General features: G+C 41.9%; 1 protein-coding gene across 1 annotated transcript in view; it reads right to left on the bottom strand.

Moving 5' to 3' along the window:
- PIP4K2A (phosphatidylinositol-5-phosphate 4-kinase type 2 alpha) overlaps window positions 1-16,460 on the bottom strand; it is a 145,121-nt gene that overhangs the window by 40,118 nt on the left and 88,543 nt on the right. The window contains exon 5 of the mRNA XM_024765718.1: window positions 2,995-3,141. Within this exon, the coding sequence (XP_024621486.1) occupies window positions 2,995-3,141 (147 nt within the window). The remainder of the gene's footprint in view (window positions 1-2,994; window positions 3,142-16,460) is intronic.

The raw sequence follows: 16,460 nt of genomic DNA, 5'->3' as shown, positions 1-16,460 counted from the left end.
TTCAAGCAGCTCAGGCATTAGTCAGGATGTGTGTAACGTGTTCACAGATGGGGAGACTCCTTGTACTGGGGAAGGGGGCTAAGCTCAGGCCAGGGGCTCCCTGGGGCCACTTCTCCACCTGCCCCATGCTCAGCATTCCCAGGTCTGGTGGATCTGAAAGACCCTGCTGCCAACCCAGGGAAGATGCTCGAAGCTTCTGGGGGATGTGTCGGAGGAGCACAAAGCTGACCCAGCACGTGAAGATGAACCGTGTAAACTGGTCCCGAAGGAGAGCCCTCTGCCTGGCTGAGCCCAGCAGCCGTCACCTGCAATGGTTTGTTTCTTCCTTTACAGATTCTTGAATTCGGGCCATAGTCTCTTCCTCTGTACACTGACTGCTATCAAAGAATGTTCCCAAATTTAAAGGGGGGGGGCCTAAATCCTCAAGTATTAAATACTTGTAATACCTGAGTCTCTGTATCTTTAACCAAGTTTTTTAGTCTCTGTGTGTGTTTTCCCCTCTACGATATAATTTACTCTGCTCCTAATTCTCACTGAAGCTTCGTCTCTATGTAAAAATGCAGAGCATTAGCCTGGAAAAACTCATCCAAATTTAAATTCATTCAGAATTTAAAAATTAAAACAAAATTAGAAACGTTAAGTCAGTCAAGGCTGAGAGTCTGAGCCATGAAATGATGCCAGATGCCCAGGTTCCCTCACAACGGCAAGTACTGGCAAGAAAAGTTTACTCTACAAGCTAAAAAGGGAGATGAAATCACGACATCCAAGGTTAAAACTATAACATCCAGTCTATACGCACAATTTACATCAGGATATGCTTGAACAGGATATGCTCAAGCAGGATATGCTTAAGATAGAGGCGCTACCTTAAGCATTTCCGGGGGATAAAAAAGTAGAACCAAAACAACTGCCTTTAAGGGACTTAGCAGTAGAGTGGAGGAGACAATGAAAATCCATCCACTCCTCCCCACACGCCGTGCCTTATGCTGGACGTGACACATACATATCTCATTAATCCTCACAGCAGCGGAGGTAAGATCACCTCTGTCCTACAGATGAAGAAACTGTGGCTCCTAGAGCTTCAGCATCTTGCACACAGCTAACAAGTAGTAAAAAACCAGGACATGTGGCTTCAGAGGTCATCCGGCTCCTTACATGGGAGAGTCAGGCCAATGAAAAGACCTATAATACTCAGCAGAGTGAGCTAAGTAACACTGCCAAGGGCCTCATGAGAGAGATGGGTCCAAAGAGCCCTGTAGGCTGGGATTTCCACCTATAAAATAGCTACGACTTGGAGGCAGGACAGAGCAAAGCTGTATTTGGGAAGCTTATATTGTTCATCTGAACTCCAGAGGGTAGGAGATAAGCCTAGAACATTCCCCCTCCCTTAGACTAGCATTTCTCAAAGCACAGTTCAGCACCCAGGGGTCTGCAAAGGCAAAACTATCTTTACAATAACACTGAGACACTATTTGCCTATTTCACCACCTTGATATTTGCACAGATACTGCAGATACAACGGTGGGTAAAACTGCTGGCAGCTTAGCACAAACCCAGCAGTGGCACCAAATGGTATTCGTGGAGTTTGTCATAAAACATACGAATAGCCTCGAGGAAGCAGTTCACCTAACTCAGTCAATCCATCATTCCAAATGACCAAAGCATGACGTAACCAGACCAACGCGTGCAAACAGACTGACGGATTTTAATAAGTTCACCGATGTGATTTCAGATTCCACACTGTGACTCAGCTTTGAGAAATTACCACTTGTCAGGTTAAGGTGTGATATCAAAGGAAAACATCCACAAATTTCTGAAAAAGTTATTAAAAACTCCTCCTCTCCTTTTCCAACTACATATTTGTGTAAGGTCTGATTTTCTTCATACACTTCAATCAAATAACTTGGCAACAGGTGGACAGCCAAACCAGACAGGATGTTCTGTCTGACATTAGAGAGATTTGCAGAGATATAAAAAACAATGCTACCTGTTCCACTAAACTTTTTGATTTGGAAGGTATTTTTCATAAAGATATGCTAACATGTAATGGTTTTACTATTTTAAATAAGTTTTTTTCAATGTCTCATTTCTAATATTGTAAGTATTAGTAGACATAACCTACATAAGCAGAAGCTTTCTGGGGTCCTCTTTTAAGGGTGTGAAGGAGTCTGAGATAAAAAAAATATTCGAGATCCACTGATAAAGACCAAAGGTTGGAAAACTTTTTCTGAAAAGGGTCAGAGGGGTAGTGTTTCAGGCTTTGTGGTCCCAAACGGTCTCTATGGTAACTACTCAACTCGGCTGTTACAGTGCAACCACATACGATACACGAACCACAGGCATTGTGGGAGTCCGATAAAACTATTTACAAAAATGGCCATGTTGGCTGTGCCACGGAGGCGGGTCACAGTCTGCCAGCTCCTGACCTGGACGTTGCCTATGTCGGTGATCCCAGAAGTCAGATCCCCTCACTCCACAATCAGAATTTCCAGTGGTCCACCTCTCACTTGGGGTCTCTGAAACAGCCTGTCTCCAGGCCTGCTCCTCAGCCTATCCCTCACCTCCTTCAGGTCTGCAGTGAAGCGAAACCCTATTCCAAACCGCATCCCTTCCCCATGCTTCCGGTCTTTACTTCTGTCCATGGCACTGATCACTTCCTAGTATACTCCATGATTTACTTACCCTTTTACTTATTACCATCCGTCTTTACCCACCAGAATGTCAGCTCGTTGAGAGCAGGTTTGGTCTGTTTTGTTCATCAAGCTATTCCCAGCACCTAAAGCAGTGCCTGGCCCATAGCTGGTGTTCAATACATACTTGTTGAATAAAACAGACATGGTATCTCTCGTAGGTACAAGGGGTCCTCGCTTAACACAAAGGAGCGCTCCTGGCAGCTTTGTGCTCTGGGCGCCTCCTAAGTGCTCAGCATGGTCAACTACATACAACGTGGATGACCAAACTTAATGAATAAAAGTTAATAAAAAGCAGTCTTACCTTTAAGTCATATTTCCTATATACAGATAAACGGTGGCTGAACACATTTCTTGTAACAATCACATATATTTCAACTCCATCAACATTAAGCCGGTACATGCCCAGGAACTGGGGAAGAAGGGTGATCCCATGACATTCCACTATATACTGCATAGGAGAGAAAGAAAAAAGGGGGGGAAATGATCCAGTCAAAAGGTGTTCGTTCAGCTGTAAAATGTAACTCTTCTGCTCTGGTGTTTATACAAAGTGATAATGGTTTATTATCACAACTATTAATGTCCTGTTTACAGAAAATGACCATGTTTGTACTGCCTTCAGCAGTACAGGTCTGCGTCCATCATGCAGACACAGATAAAATTCAACTCTATCTCGAGAGATATTTTCTCCCTAACATTCCAAACTAATTTGTAAAGTCAAAACTTGGATGTAATGGCGCAGGGTGAGAGGACAAGTGATTGGTCCTTTCTGTAATTCCTTTAAAGTGAAATCACACTCTACCTGGGGCTGCCATCTTCCTCCCTAGAAGCCTTTATGATGATTTCATGAGGTTGAGGCAGCGTGACTTGGCCACTAAGATCAACTCCTTTAACAGTGTTGAAGTCGAGGTTAAAAAGGAAATTGTGGAGAAAGCTCAGTGTTAGAAGCTGGGAGAGTTGGGCTCCAGTCCTGGTTTTCCTGTTTCTTATTGAGACTCTAATGTTTAAATTGCCCACTGGTCTCCCAAGGCAAAAGGAATAAAAGCAAAAATAAACAAATGGGACCTAATCAAACACAAGCTTTTGCACAGCAAACGAAACCATAAACAAAATGAAAAGACAACCTACAGAATGGGAAAATGTATTTGCAAACAAAGCAACCGACAAGGGCTTAATTTCCAAAATATACAAACAACAACAAAAAACCAACAACCCAATCGAAAATTGTTTTTTCGAAAAACACTTCTCCAAAGAAGAAATACAAATGGCCAACAGGCACACGAAAAGATGCTCAGCATTGCTGATTATTAGAGAAATGCAAATTAAAACTACAATGAGGTACCGCCTCACACCAGTCAGAATGGCCAGCATTCACAAGTCTACAAGTAACAAATGCTGGAGAGGGTGTGGAGAAAAGGGAACCCTCCTACACTGTTGGTGGGAATGTAAATTGGTGCAGCCACTATGGAAAATAGTATGGCGGTTCCTCAAAAAAACTAAAAACAGAGTTGCCATATGATCCAGCAATCCCACTCCTGGGCATATACTGAGAAAAAATGATAATTTGAAAAGATACATGCACCCCTCTGTTCATAGCAGCACTAGTTACAATAGCCAAGACACGTAAACAAACTAAATGTCTATCCACAGAGGAATGGATAAAGAAGATGTGGTATATATATACAATGGAATATTACTCAGCCATCAAAAAGAATGAAATAATGCCATTTGCAGCAACATGGATGGACCTAGAGATTATCATACTAAGCGAAGTAAACGAGAAAGACAAATGCCATATATCACTTATATATGGAATCTAAAATACAATACAGATCAACATAGCTATGAAACAAAAACAGACTCACAACTATAGAGAACAGACTTGTGGTTGCCAAGGGGCTGGGAGGATAGGAATGGGAATTTGATTTTAGCAGAGGCAAACTATTATACACAGGATGGATAAACAACAGCATACTGTATAGCACAGGGAACTGTATTCAATATTCTGTGACAAACCATAGTGGAAAAGAATATGTATATGTATAACTGAGTCACTTTGCTGTACAGCAGAAATTAATACATTACAAATTAACTATACTTCAATAAAATTGAAAAAAATAATTTATGAAAAACTTTTTTTGGATACATTAAAATGAATACTTTGTATATTTACAAGTGACATTGAATAAAAAATTCATGTCAGTGAAGAAATAAACTGCCCACCAGAGCAGCGGCGTGAAAAAGGGCTTGCCCCCGCTCTACAGACAGATGGACACACTCTGGCCCCATGTTGGATTCATCAAATCCACTGAACAAGTCCCAGAACTGACACCATTTCCAAGGAGAGTTGCAAAAACACAACATGCGTTTATCAGTCTGGAATGACGATACTCTAAAAGGCCACAAGATGGAGACACTTCTCCTCAAAAGACCATCCTTACAAACTGGGTCCCACTGCACTTTCCAAAGGAAAGTTAGGTTTTCCTTTCTTTAAAATGAGGGGGAAAGAAGATTTCGAAAAAGCTCTTTTATTCCCATGACATGTGTGTGAACTCTCTAGGATAACTGAACAGCATGAGTAACATGATTCCAAAATTGTAAAAATTGTACCTGTTGTGCCTATTTACAGAGATGTGTCTGGAAGAATGGTCACTATGGTAATGGTGAAATTTAGGGTAACTGCTTTCTTCCTTTAAAAAAAAAAAAAAACTATTCTGCTCGAATTTTTCTGTGGTACAGTGGACATTTTATAAAAATAAGAAAGTAATCAGAATGCCCTTTCAAACTTTTTAGTGGTAAACACTAATAATCAACTCTGATAATATTAAACCATCTTAAGATGTTTTTTAAAAGCCTTTAGTTTTTATCATTAAAGAAAAGATGAACAGCATCAGTACAGGAGTCTGATTTTTGCCACCCAGAGTTTTGGAAGACTTTAAAGATGCTCCTGCCCTTAAAAAAAAAATCTTACTGACCATAATTGAGCTATATATTTTAGTTTGATGGATTTTTTTCTGAGTTTCACCCACAACCTGCTCTTAATGCAAAGTCTGATCAGAGGAACATTTTCTATTTCTTGCCTTTCAAAAAACAGTAAATTAACTTGATTTTCGCTAACACAAAATAGGTGGTAAAGAGCTCTTGGCTGAAATGAAGATTTCTCACATCTGATGTAAAGAAACAAAAAAGAGTGGTTTTCTGGTAGCTCTGAAGAGAGATGGTTGGATGGGCCTTTTAAACACATGGAGGCACACAGGTTTCAGTTTGGCTGTTCAAGTCCCCTGTCTTTGTGCCATTCTGCTCAGTTATTCTCATCATGGCCTATCTTTTAAAAGTCCTGCTGGTAGAAGATATCTCTTAGATCAAAATCTTGGTACAGTCACAGAGCACCCGGAACAGAGCAGATACTGACCACTATCCATATTGATGAATATGTTAAAGAAACATGACTACAGGAAATCACCGACAAGCTGTTTTTTTCCCCCAGGGGAAAACACACACACAGATTACATTCTACAACTCCTCTACCTTTAAGATTACGTAAGTTACTCCATGTTAAAAAAAACAGATCAAATTTGATCCACTTCATCCAGCAAGTTTCTATGTGCACTTGTTCTCAAAGGCAAGGCTCACCTATGAGGCTCTCTGATGAACACCTTGAAAAACAGAGTTAATAAACTTAAATTTAACTCCTGAGTTTATAAATATGTACAAAACCACAACCACAGAAAGCCTCTCACGTTAGAGTTCAGTATTGACAAGCCGCAGTTGGTAGCAAAGGTTTAGAAAGCATTTATGCGTCAAAACTTTGCAGAAGAGAAATGTCTCCCCGTGAATTGAACTTCTGGGTGGGCGCACCGGGAAGACGCTGCTTCACGTCAGTGGAGGAAGGTCTCACTGGGTCTGTGAGCACCTGGGCTGGGGCACCACTGCACACGGAGTCACTGCGTGTGGGAGTTGACACAAACAGGCCCAGATACGATTCCCCTCAGATTCTTCACCAGCTGACCCAGGAAATGCTGTGCACACACCCCCTACATCAGTGGGCACATCTATGAAGGTTCCCCCACCCCACAAACTACTGGACGTTATCCCACATCTAGGGAGACTGTAAACTCATGGCCACATCACGCTGCTCGAGCCTTCCTGATCCAGCTCCACATTCACTAGCTATGTGACCTTGGGGAATTATTCAACCTCTCTGTGTCTCTGCATTTGGAGATGAGGCATAAGATTAGCAGTTAGAGCATAGGGGTTTTGTGAAGGGTGTGAAGATCAGGGAAACAGCACTGCAAGGATGGCGGTGATTCAAGCAGGAGCCGCATGAAACCAGGACCCTGGGGTGAGGGGTGGGAAAGGAAGTAGGGAAGGAAAGAGCAACGGAGGCAAGCTTGCACCTGATGTGCTCCTCAAATGCTCCCTGAGAAATGGATTCTGTTTAAATGCAGGATGGGAACTCCCAATTTCAGGGAATCTCCACAGAACAGACTTACCAAAAATGAATAATGTTGCATGTGTGTGTATTTATTTATAAAGTGAGGCGATATTTTTGTAAATGTAAAAGAAACACTAAAAAATTATATTTCTCACTCATATTGCTTTTAGGATCAGAACTCTAAGCACTTCCCCTTCAAAAGCTTAACCACTGACAAATTAACAAAACAACCTGTAAATAAATGCTTCAAAATTTATTTTAAAAGGGTGTGTTGGTAGCACTACAGTATCATGATCAGTTTTTTGGCACGAGCAACCTTTTTTTAATAGTTAAAAACAGCCTCAGCATCTATTAATTTCTTTTTACACTGTTGATTTGATTGCAAGACAATCTAAGGATGAATCTTTGCTTCATCCTTTTTAAATGCTTAATTTCGAATTCTTGTAATTACAAGAATGGAGAAATAGCGACTTAATCCCGAGGGTCACTCTTTAAAAACGGTGTAGGGGAATTCCCTGGCGGTCCAGTGGTCGGGACTCGGTGCTCCCACTGCCAGGGCGCAGGTTCAATCCCTGGTCGGGGAACCAAGATCCCCCAAGCAGCTCAGCGTGGCCAAAAAATAATAAAATAAAATAAAAATAAGTGTAGGTATTTCTTTCACTTTCAACCACTGTTCTGATGTGGCTACAAGGCAATCCTGCCTAACAGGCGAAGGACATAACGCAGATGTTCCTTGTCTGCCATGTTAAAAATCTCAATTTACAGACTCAACAGGTGCAGTGCCCTAGTGCCACCCAGTAGACTCTTTCCTAGAGGTCAGATGAGTCTGTGGACTTCTGCCCTGTGCCACTCTGAGGTCCCAAGGGAGATAAGAGGTCACAAGTGGACCAAACACTTGGCAAAGCTGGTCATCCACGTGTGGCTCAGGAATTAAGAGCACACATCTGCCAGAGGGATGACTGTTCTGAGGGCCCCAGCTGTGGATGCACAAGCCTGCAGAGCCTTCCTCTCAGTGGCTCCTTAGATCCGCTCCTTTCCCAGAGGCCTTCCCATCTGTGGCCCAAAGCTGGCCTGTTATTTCCACCCCTCCAGGCTCTCTAGGTCACCTTCTCTCACATCAAACAGGGAAAGCCTTGTCTGGCACATGAACTGGCAGCTTTCAGATGCTTGCGATTCAGTGATGACACTGAGCTTCCATCTGAATAAGGCATGGAACAGTTAGTCCCAAATTTTTAAAAAGTGACCTTGATGGTCATTAATTCTTCTTACACTTACTATATGGAGCTAAAACCATCACAAGTATTCTTGGCATCAGCGTCCATATTCTCAGTGTTAAACTCACGGCATTACCTACATTTGCATTTTTAAAATATTGTTTTTTATTAAGTATTTTTCACTTTTGCATTTTCATAGCTGGATGCCTCGTGTCACCTTGCGTTGTCATTTATCCTGCGGTGGCTTCTGTTTTTTCCAAGAGTGCTTCTCAGACACTTGTATTTGCTGGCAATGTTCATCTGTAACCAATAACAGTTTTTACTTTCTTCTGTCGTCTTTTAAAAAAATATCTTCTTGTACGAAAACTCCATGGTGTCACCAGTAAAGGCAAATTTTATCTCTTCATTAGTCTCCCTTAGAGCTTTTTCCTATATAACAGCTTGTCAGAACTGTAATGTAATGACAAATGGACGTGGTGAAACAGGAATTTTAAAAACATAAAATGCAACAGCCACAAGATCTCGGTTTCCTTTTCTCTTGGGTGCTCAACAAGAACAAGTATTGTGAATCCCCGATTTGTTGCTTCTTCTCATGCAAAATGAAATGCCATTAAGAGATTCACAGCTGACTGAAGGTTTCAGCAGAGAGGATTCTAAGTGAGGTACTGGAACGGATAAATATTTATATCTCCGCATGACAGTGTGAACCTGGGCTCCAGCTCTTGGAAATTGCTGTTATTATCATGTTTCACTCATTTTTTTTAGAGGCTTGAAGTGACAATTTAATATAGCATCAAATTAATACTTCAATGTAAAGTCTTGCTTCAGTTAATGTTTTTGAAAGGTTAAATTATCTGTAATCCTTATTGTGCCTCTGCCTATGTTTACAGATCGCTCCAACAACAGTCTTTCCATAACGGTAGGGCGGGGGTGGGGGTGGGGGAAGAAAGAAAAAGGGAAAGAAGGAAGGAGGGAAGGAGAGAAAACGGAAAGAGGAAAAAAGGAAGGAAGGAAGGAAGAAAGAAAAGACAAAGAAAAGAAAGAAGCCAGCCTGAAATTAAGGATTGGTTTGCTTTAAAAGGACCAAATAAATAAATAATCCAAACATTCCTTGAATATTTTGAATTATCCTTCAAAATTCCTTGAATTTTGGGATAATGGTCCATGTCAGTTAATATGATATCTTTTGGTTTCAAATAGTTTTAAGTCATAAAAGAATGTAAGGATGACTCCATTTAAGCTAATGTAAGTATAAAATTTTACTACTTTTCTTAAACTTAATAAAAAGCAGGCTTAAAAGGAATAAACATTCCTCTGCAGTATTTACAAACATTCTTAGTACTGAGATACTGCAGAATATACCTGAATGCAAACATTGGTGCCCCTAACTCTGTTTGTTATGCTGTTCTAGAGACCCATACATAACATCATCATTAAAGATGAAATGACTTCGTAAAAAACACCTTATCAGGGACTTCCCTGGTGGTCCAGTGGTTAGGACTCTGAGCTTTCACTGCCAAGGGCCCAGATTCAACCCCCCGCTGGGGAACTAAGGTCCCACAAGCCGTGCAGTGTGGCCAAAAAAACCAAAACAAAAAAACTCACCTTACCATAAGTATAGATGGAGTTTACTCAATGGTTACAACTGAAATGCAGATGGACTGCCCCAAGCATCCCAGTGTTACGCGCTTTGGGAGGCCTGGCTGCCCAGCTCTGGAGTGCAGTCAGGAGCCTTTGGTTGGCAGCTCCTTCTGGGCCTGCCTTCCTGTCCCTTTGGACCAACATGGCAGCATCTGGGTGGAGGACCCCAAAGGGCCCCACCAGGTTGGCTGGCAGCCTGCCCCTCCCCCTCTGTCCAGTCTTCCTCCTTTCCTCCTCCCTCACTGGCTTCCATCCCTAATCAGTATCCTGACTCCACATGCTGTGGGCCTTCTGCTCGGGCCAGTCACTCCTGAGCAGCAGACACAAGAGGCAACAGATTCAGGACCTCCAGGAATGGCAGAGCTTAGGACTACCGGAAATAGAACTTGAAGAGTTACGCATAGAGCATTTGAAGAAATAAAAGGATGCAAGTTCAGAAATGAGCATATATAATAAAAAACGATCCGGAGTGCACTGGTGGATTTTTTTAAATGGAACTTCTAGAAGGAAAAATATGATCTTTGAAAAAAAAATCATTGGACGGGGAGGCAACAGATTAGAACAGCTGAATAGAGAATTAGGAGTGGGTGACACAGCTGAGAAATTTATCCCAAACGGAGCAGAGATGTTTGGAGACGGAAAACGGGAAAGGAAAGTGAAGTGCCGTGGAGGCTGGAATGAAAATGTCAAATCCATAGATGCTGGAGAGAGGCGGGGAGACAGGCGATGTATGAAGAAAAAAGAACAACGGGAATTCCAGAAACTGGAGATAACGTGCTGCAGGAAACACGTGCTGCTGAGTGGGCTGCACAGCTGGAAACCTGGGAAACGACGGCTGGGACGCTGGGAACAGACGGTGACGCCCCCACCTGCAAAGTGTCTGCAGAGTGGAACTGGAAGGGGTGCTCCCCAGGCCACAGGGACCCTGGAGGTGGCAGCGCCTTCCAGACTTTACTAAGAGAGAAGCAAGAAAAGTATGTGCAGCTTCTGAAGGCACAGAGGCTCTGCTGGGAGTTGCCTTGAATCTCATAGTTCCAGGTGCTTATAGAGCTTAACACTTTAATGTGCTTTTCACATTTCGACTGGCCTCTCCTCCAAAGAGAACAGAAAAGCCAAAGAGCAGACTCGGAACGTTTCTCCTGCTCTGGAAAGCTGGTCCTGTGCTGCCACTTACAGGGGCTTCGTCAGCATCACCCGGGAGCACATGAAGAACACAGCATCTCGGGTCCACCCACGATCTACTGAGTTGGAATGTAAATTTTTTACAAGATGCGCGGGGGTTCCGTCTATAATCGGCAGTTTGGGAAGCGCTGAAGGAGTGTATAACTTCTCTTTGGGCACCATGCCCTCAATTTTTAAATTTTAATTTTTGGCTTTTAAGGGACCTATTTTCTCAGTTTCTCTCTGTTCGTGGCCAATGTGACTGTCCTTCATGGGAGGATAAAAAGATGTACTCCAAGGAGGTTCCAAAAAAGTCAAGCATTCACCCCCCCAATCCTTTACTGAAACTTGAGGTACTAGCTAGCTTTTTCAACAAGGATTTCAGATTTTTAGGTGTAACTTCTAGATTTGGTTCAAGTTACTGTCTCCCAAATGACAAAGGATAAGAAAGGATTTTTAGGTTACTTTATCAATTTTGTCAACTCAGTCACTTTGAAATAAAAAACAAATAAATTTAAACACTACATTTCAAAAACATAAAAGATATTCCTAACACTATTTTCATAAGGCATTTCTTGATCATCTGCATTGGAACTTGTTCCCTCCGCTAAAATTTCTAAAATTTTATTGACATTGACTCTTAATTAAAGCTGAAGCCACACGATACAAAACTCCCAATGAATTCAGGTCAAAAAAGAAAAATCAGGCAACTTAGAAGAAATAAGACATTCAAGACGGTTCTTGACCATTTTTTCCTTTTTGAATGCTCTTCAGCATTGCTCAGCTAATCAGGTGATAATGGTCATTTATTTATTATATTTTTAAATTTTATTGGAGTATAGTTGCTTTACAATGTTGTGTTAGTTTCTGCTGTACAGCAAAGTGAATCAGCTATACATATACATATATCCCCTCTTCTTTGGATAATCGTAATTTGTAAGACCTGAGTTTGTCCTAACCTAACAGAAATTTGAAGAAAAGGATATTTACACCAAAGCACTAAGTTATTTTCCCAACCATAAAAGAAGAGAAAAAGGAAAAGAGGCATAAAAGTTTGCTCTGCTTAATATAAATTTTCCATTCGTCTGAAAGATGATGCTATGCTTTCTTAGCGAACAGTGGAAATTAGGGTAGGATTTGGGCAGCAAATAAGGACTTAGGCAAGATGCTGGAGCTTGGAAAAAATAAAATCTAACTCCTCATGGTTTGAATCTTCAGATTTTTCTGCATCTGTGCCACACTCTACCAGAAACCAGGCCCCCTAGTGGATTCAAAGAGCAAATGATTTCGACACTGGGACTACGGCAACTAAGTATGTGCAAGAAAGGTATTTCATGATCTTATTCGATCATTTACATAGCACTTATCATATACCAGGCACTATTCTGAGCAGTTATATAATAAATATCAATTCACCTGATTAGTACAACACTGGATGAAGGAGGTACTATTATACAAACTGTATAGACAGAGAAGCAGGTGCAGAGAGGATAGGAAACTTGGCCAAGGTCACACAGCAGGTCGGGAGCAAAGCAGCCGGCTGCAGAGTGTGTGCCCTGAAAACCACCTGTCACACAGCACTGCTGGTGAGGTTGGTTCATCAGAAAATTAACCCTAAGAGGAATTTATTTAAATATCTAGCAATGTTCTACTTCTCCAGAGGCTGGCCTCGGGGTAATTTTAACCTTCCAGAATACAGCTGCACCTCCGGATATATCTTACTAAAACAATAAAACAGTGGAAGAAAAGAAAAAAGAGACGTCAAGCGCCACAGAGTAACCAAAGCTGTCAGAAAGCCCATCCATTTATTCTGCAGGAGCCGCCCTCTCTGAGAGCCTGTCCATCTACTGATCTGGGATCTGAACACGCCTACTGACTTGTCCAGATGGGGTGGGGGTTTACAGAAGCAAAGGCACATTCGAAGGTAAAAGCAACAAAAAGCAAGAAGAAATAAATGAACTGACAGTCCCCACCGAAGCAGGAGACAGAAAAATTTTGACTAGACATAAATCCTAAAAGTAGTCTAGGCCACCTTACATCCTCTCTGGAATTAGGTCAAGAGCAAATACACGGCACAGGGAAAACAGTCAATAGTATTATAATAGCTTTGTGTGGTACATAATCTATAAAAATATCGCAGCACACCTGAAACCAGCACAACATGGTAAGTCAAGTATACTTCAATAAGAGAAAGGGCAAATACACGCACAAACAAAGCAAAGGATGAATGAAATGCAGATGGGGAAACTGAGGTTCAGAGATCGCTTACGTAACCAGTTTGTGACAAACTATGACTTAGTTCTCCTGACCTTCAATGTAGTGTCCTTTAAATAAGTCATATTAACAATGGTGACTCGCAATCACTAAGACCCTTTACCTCTGTTTATTTAAAAATTGTTTTCTTCCAGTTTTATTGAATATGATTGACATACAGCACTGTACAGTTTAAGGTGTACCACATATGATTTGATTCCCCACATACGTCATGAGATGATGATCACAGTAAGTTTCGTGAACATCCAGCATCTCACAGAGACACAATAGCAAAGAAATAGGAAAAACATATTTTCCTTGTGACGAGAACTGTGAGGATTTCCTCTCTTAACAGCCTGCATATATAACACACAGCAGCGTTAATATTTATCATGTTGTACACTGCATTCCAAGTACTTATCTTACAACTAGAAGCTTTTACCTTTTGACTACCTTCATCCAATACCCCCACCTCTGGTAACCACAAATCTGATCCCTTTTTCTATGGCTTTGCTTGTTTTTCAAGAATAATTGACCTACAACACTCTGTTTTAAGGTTAACACTAAGACCCTTTATATTTAAAATACTTTTTATAAGAAGCAAAACACAGATGCTGAAGAAATGAGAAATGAGCTTTTTCTGGATAAAGAATATACCAAGAAAATAATCATTCTGTAGCAGTGAAATGAAGTACTTAGTACTGTGACAGCCCCTGGAGCATGTTAATAGACTTATTTTGCTCCCCAATGTATTTTATGTAATAATGATGATATGTCAAATCTGCATGTTTGTTACAGTAACTACCCCAGAGGAGACGTTTCAAACTGTAATTTCTGTATAGTCAAAAAATTCTGAACTCAAAGATGTCATCAAGAAGTTGATATTTGAATTGCATGTCACACTGTATTAGAATAGTATCACAGTCACTTATCAGAATAATATGTTTTCATCAGTCACTGAAGTATCCCATTGCTTTAAGAGTTCTGAGACAATTTAAAGAAAGCAGAAAAAGAATGCATCAGCGCGACATTAAGTTCCAGAGAGAGGAGTGAATGGCTAAAGCTGCGTCCTAGAATTCCATTTATTCAGAAGCCAACGCCTGAGCGTTTTTACCCTCATAGGTACTAACCCAGTGCTTCAAAATTTCCTTCACAATCGGCAACAGCATAAGCGCTGTAGGACAGATTTCAAAAGGAACAGACGTTATAAAAGACTGATTAGATGTTTAATGGATTTAGAGGCTGACCAGTGTTTTTGAGAAAAACAAATGAGGGGTAGTCCCAAGTTTCCAGAAACAGAAAGTAGCTTCAAGATGTTCACAGACCTCACTGCAAGCAAAATGCAGTTGATCAAGCTCGGTGCTTTGTGCCCACCTAGAGGGGTGAGATAGGGAGGGTGGGAGACACAAGAGGGAGGAGATATGGGGATACATGTATATGTAGAGCTGATTCACTTTGTTACAGAGCAGAAAGTAACACACCGTTGTAGAGCAATTATACTCCAATAAAGATGTTAAAAAAATAAATAAATTTTTTAAAAAAATGCAGTTGTTCCTATCTGAGAAGAATAAGCAACAGCCAAGAAATAATTCCTGGGGCCTCCCTGGTGGCGCAGTGGTTAAGAATCCGCCTGCCAACTCCGGGGACACGGGTTCGAGCCCTGGGCCGGGAAGATCTCACATGTCAACGGAGCAACTAAGCCCATGCGCCACAACTACTGAGCCTGTGCTCTATAAGAGGGAGGAGATATGGGGATACATGTATATGTAGAGCTGATTCACTTTGTTACAGAGCAGAAAGTAACACACCGTTGTAGAGCAATTATACTCCAATAAAGATGTTAAAAAAAAAAATAAATTTTTTTAAAAAATGCAGTTGTTCCTATCTGAGAAGAATAAGCAACGGCCAAGAAATAATTCCTGGGGCCTCCCTGGTGGCGCAGTGGTTAAGAATCCGCCTGCCAACTCCGGGGACACGGGTTCGAGCCCTGGGCCGGGAAGATCTCACATGTCAACGGAGCAACTAAGCCCATGCGCCACAACTACTGAGCCTGTGCTCTAGAGCCTGCGAGCCACAACTACTGAGCCCGCGTGCCACAACTACTGAAGCCCGCGTGCCCAGAGCCCGTGCTCTGCAACAAGAGGAGCCACCGCAATGAGAAGCCTGCGCACCGCAACGAAGAGTAGCCCCCGCTCACCGCAACTAGAGAAAGCCTGCACGCAGTAACGAAGACCCAACACAGCCAAAAAATAAGTAAATAAATAAATAAATTTATTAAAAAAAATAATAATAATTCCTGATGTTACAGCAGAAAGCGTGACAGTAAAGGAAGGAAGCTGACTTTTACAGGCACCTCAGAGCCTACAAATCCAACCAAGCAGTACCTTTGAAGGAGTCACTTTGAGAGGCTGGTACTTGATGTGATGGTTTAAACACTTGAGAAGCCTCTGGTTAACAGCAACAGCGTGTGTGTATGTTTGTGTGTGTGTGTGTGTTTCAGTGTGTGGTTTAAACACCAGTTCTCAAGGTGGCTGCTGCGATATTGCCATCAATGGTCATATTCATGCCATAAGACTACACTTTCTCAAGGTGACACAGTTGTTACTGGCCACTGGTGTAGGACTTGATGACTGCTATGACCACCACCACGTGTGGAGAGCCTGGCGTGTGGCAGACACTGTGCTGACTACCTGCCCTACAATCGTCAGGGCTCCGGAGTCAGCTGATGTTTCCATCTCCACCATATAAATCAAGAAGCTGAGGCTTTAAAGTCTGGAAGTCACGTGGCTATTAGTAAGTGACAGGGCTGAGATCTGCACCCAGGACTGTCTGACGTGGGACTTCATGCTGTTACTACTTCACAATACGACCTCATACAGCTCTAGCTGGGGGCTGGGATCGTGTGCTCTACCAGGCCCTTGTGCTGAAACGTACTGAGGAAGGGAGTCGGGGAGGGGGGATTGGGGGGTGGGAAAGAAACAGAAAAAGATGGCTGTTCCCAAGGGTAGTTTCACTTTATGACCAGGTGATGATGAGGGGATAATGATGTGAAAAGGAGGTGGTGAG

The sequence above is a fragment of the Neophocaena asiaeorientalis genome, unplaced genomic scaffold (genome assembly GCF_003031525.2).
Source record: "Neophocaena asiaeorientalis asiaeorientalis breed wild unplaced genomic scaffold, Neophocaena_asiaeorientalis_V1.1 scaffold217, whole genome shotgun sequence".
In the NCBI taxonomy this organism is placed as follows: domain Eukaryota; kingdom Metazoa; phylum Chordata; class Mammalia; order Artiodactyla; family Phocoenidae; genus Neophocaena; species Neophocaena asiaeorientalis.
The sequence above is the reverse complement of the archived record's forward strand: the minus strand, read 5'-3'. Positions and strand labels throughout refer to the sequence as shown.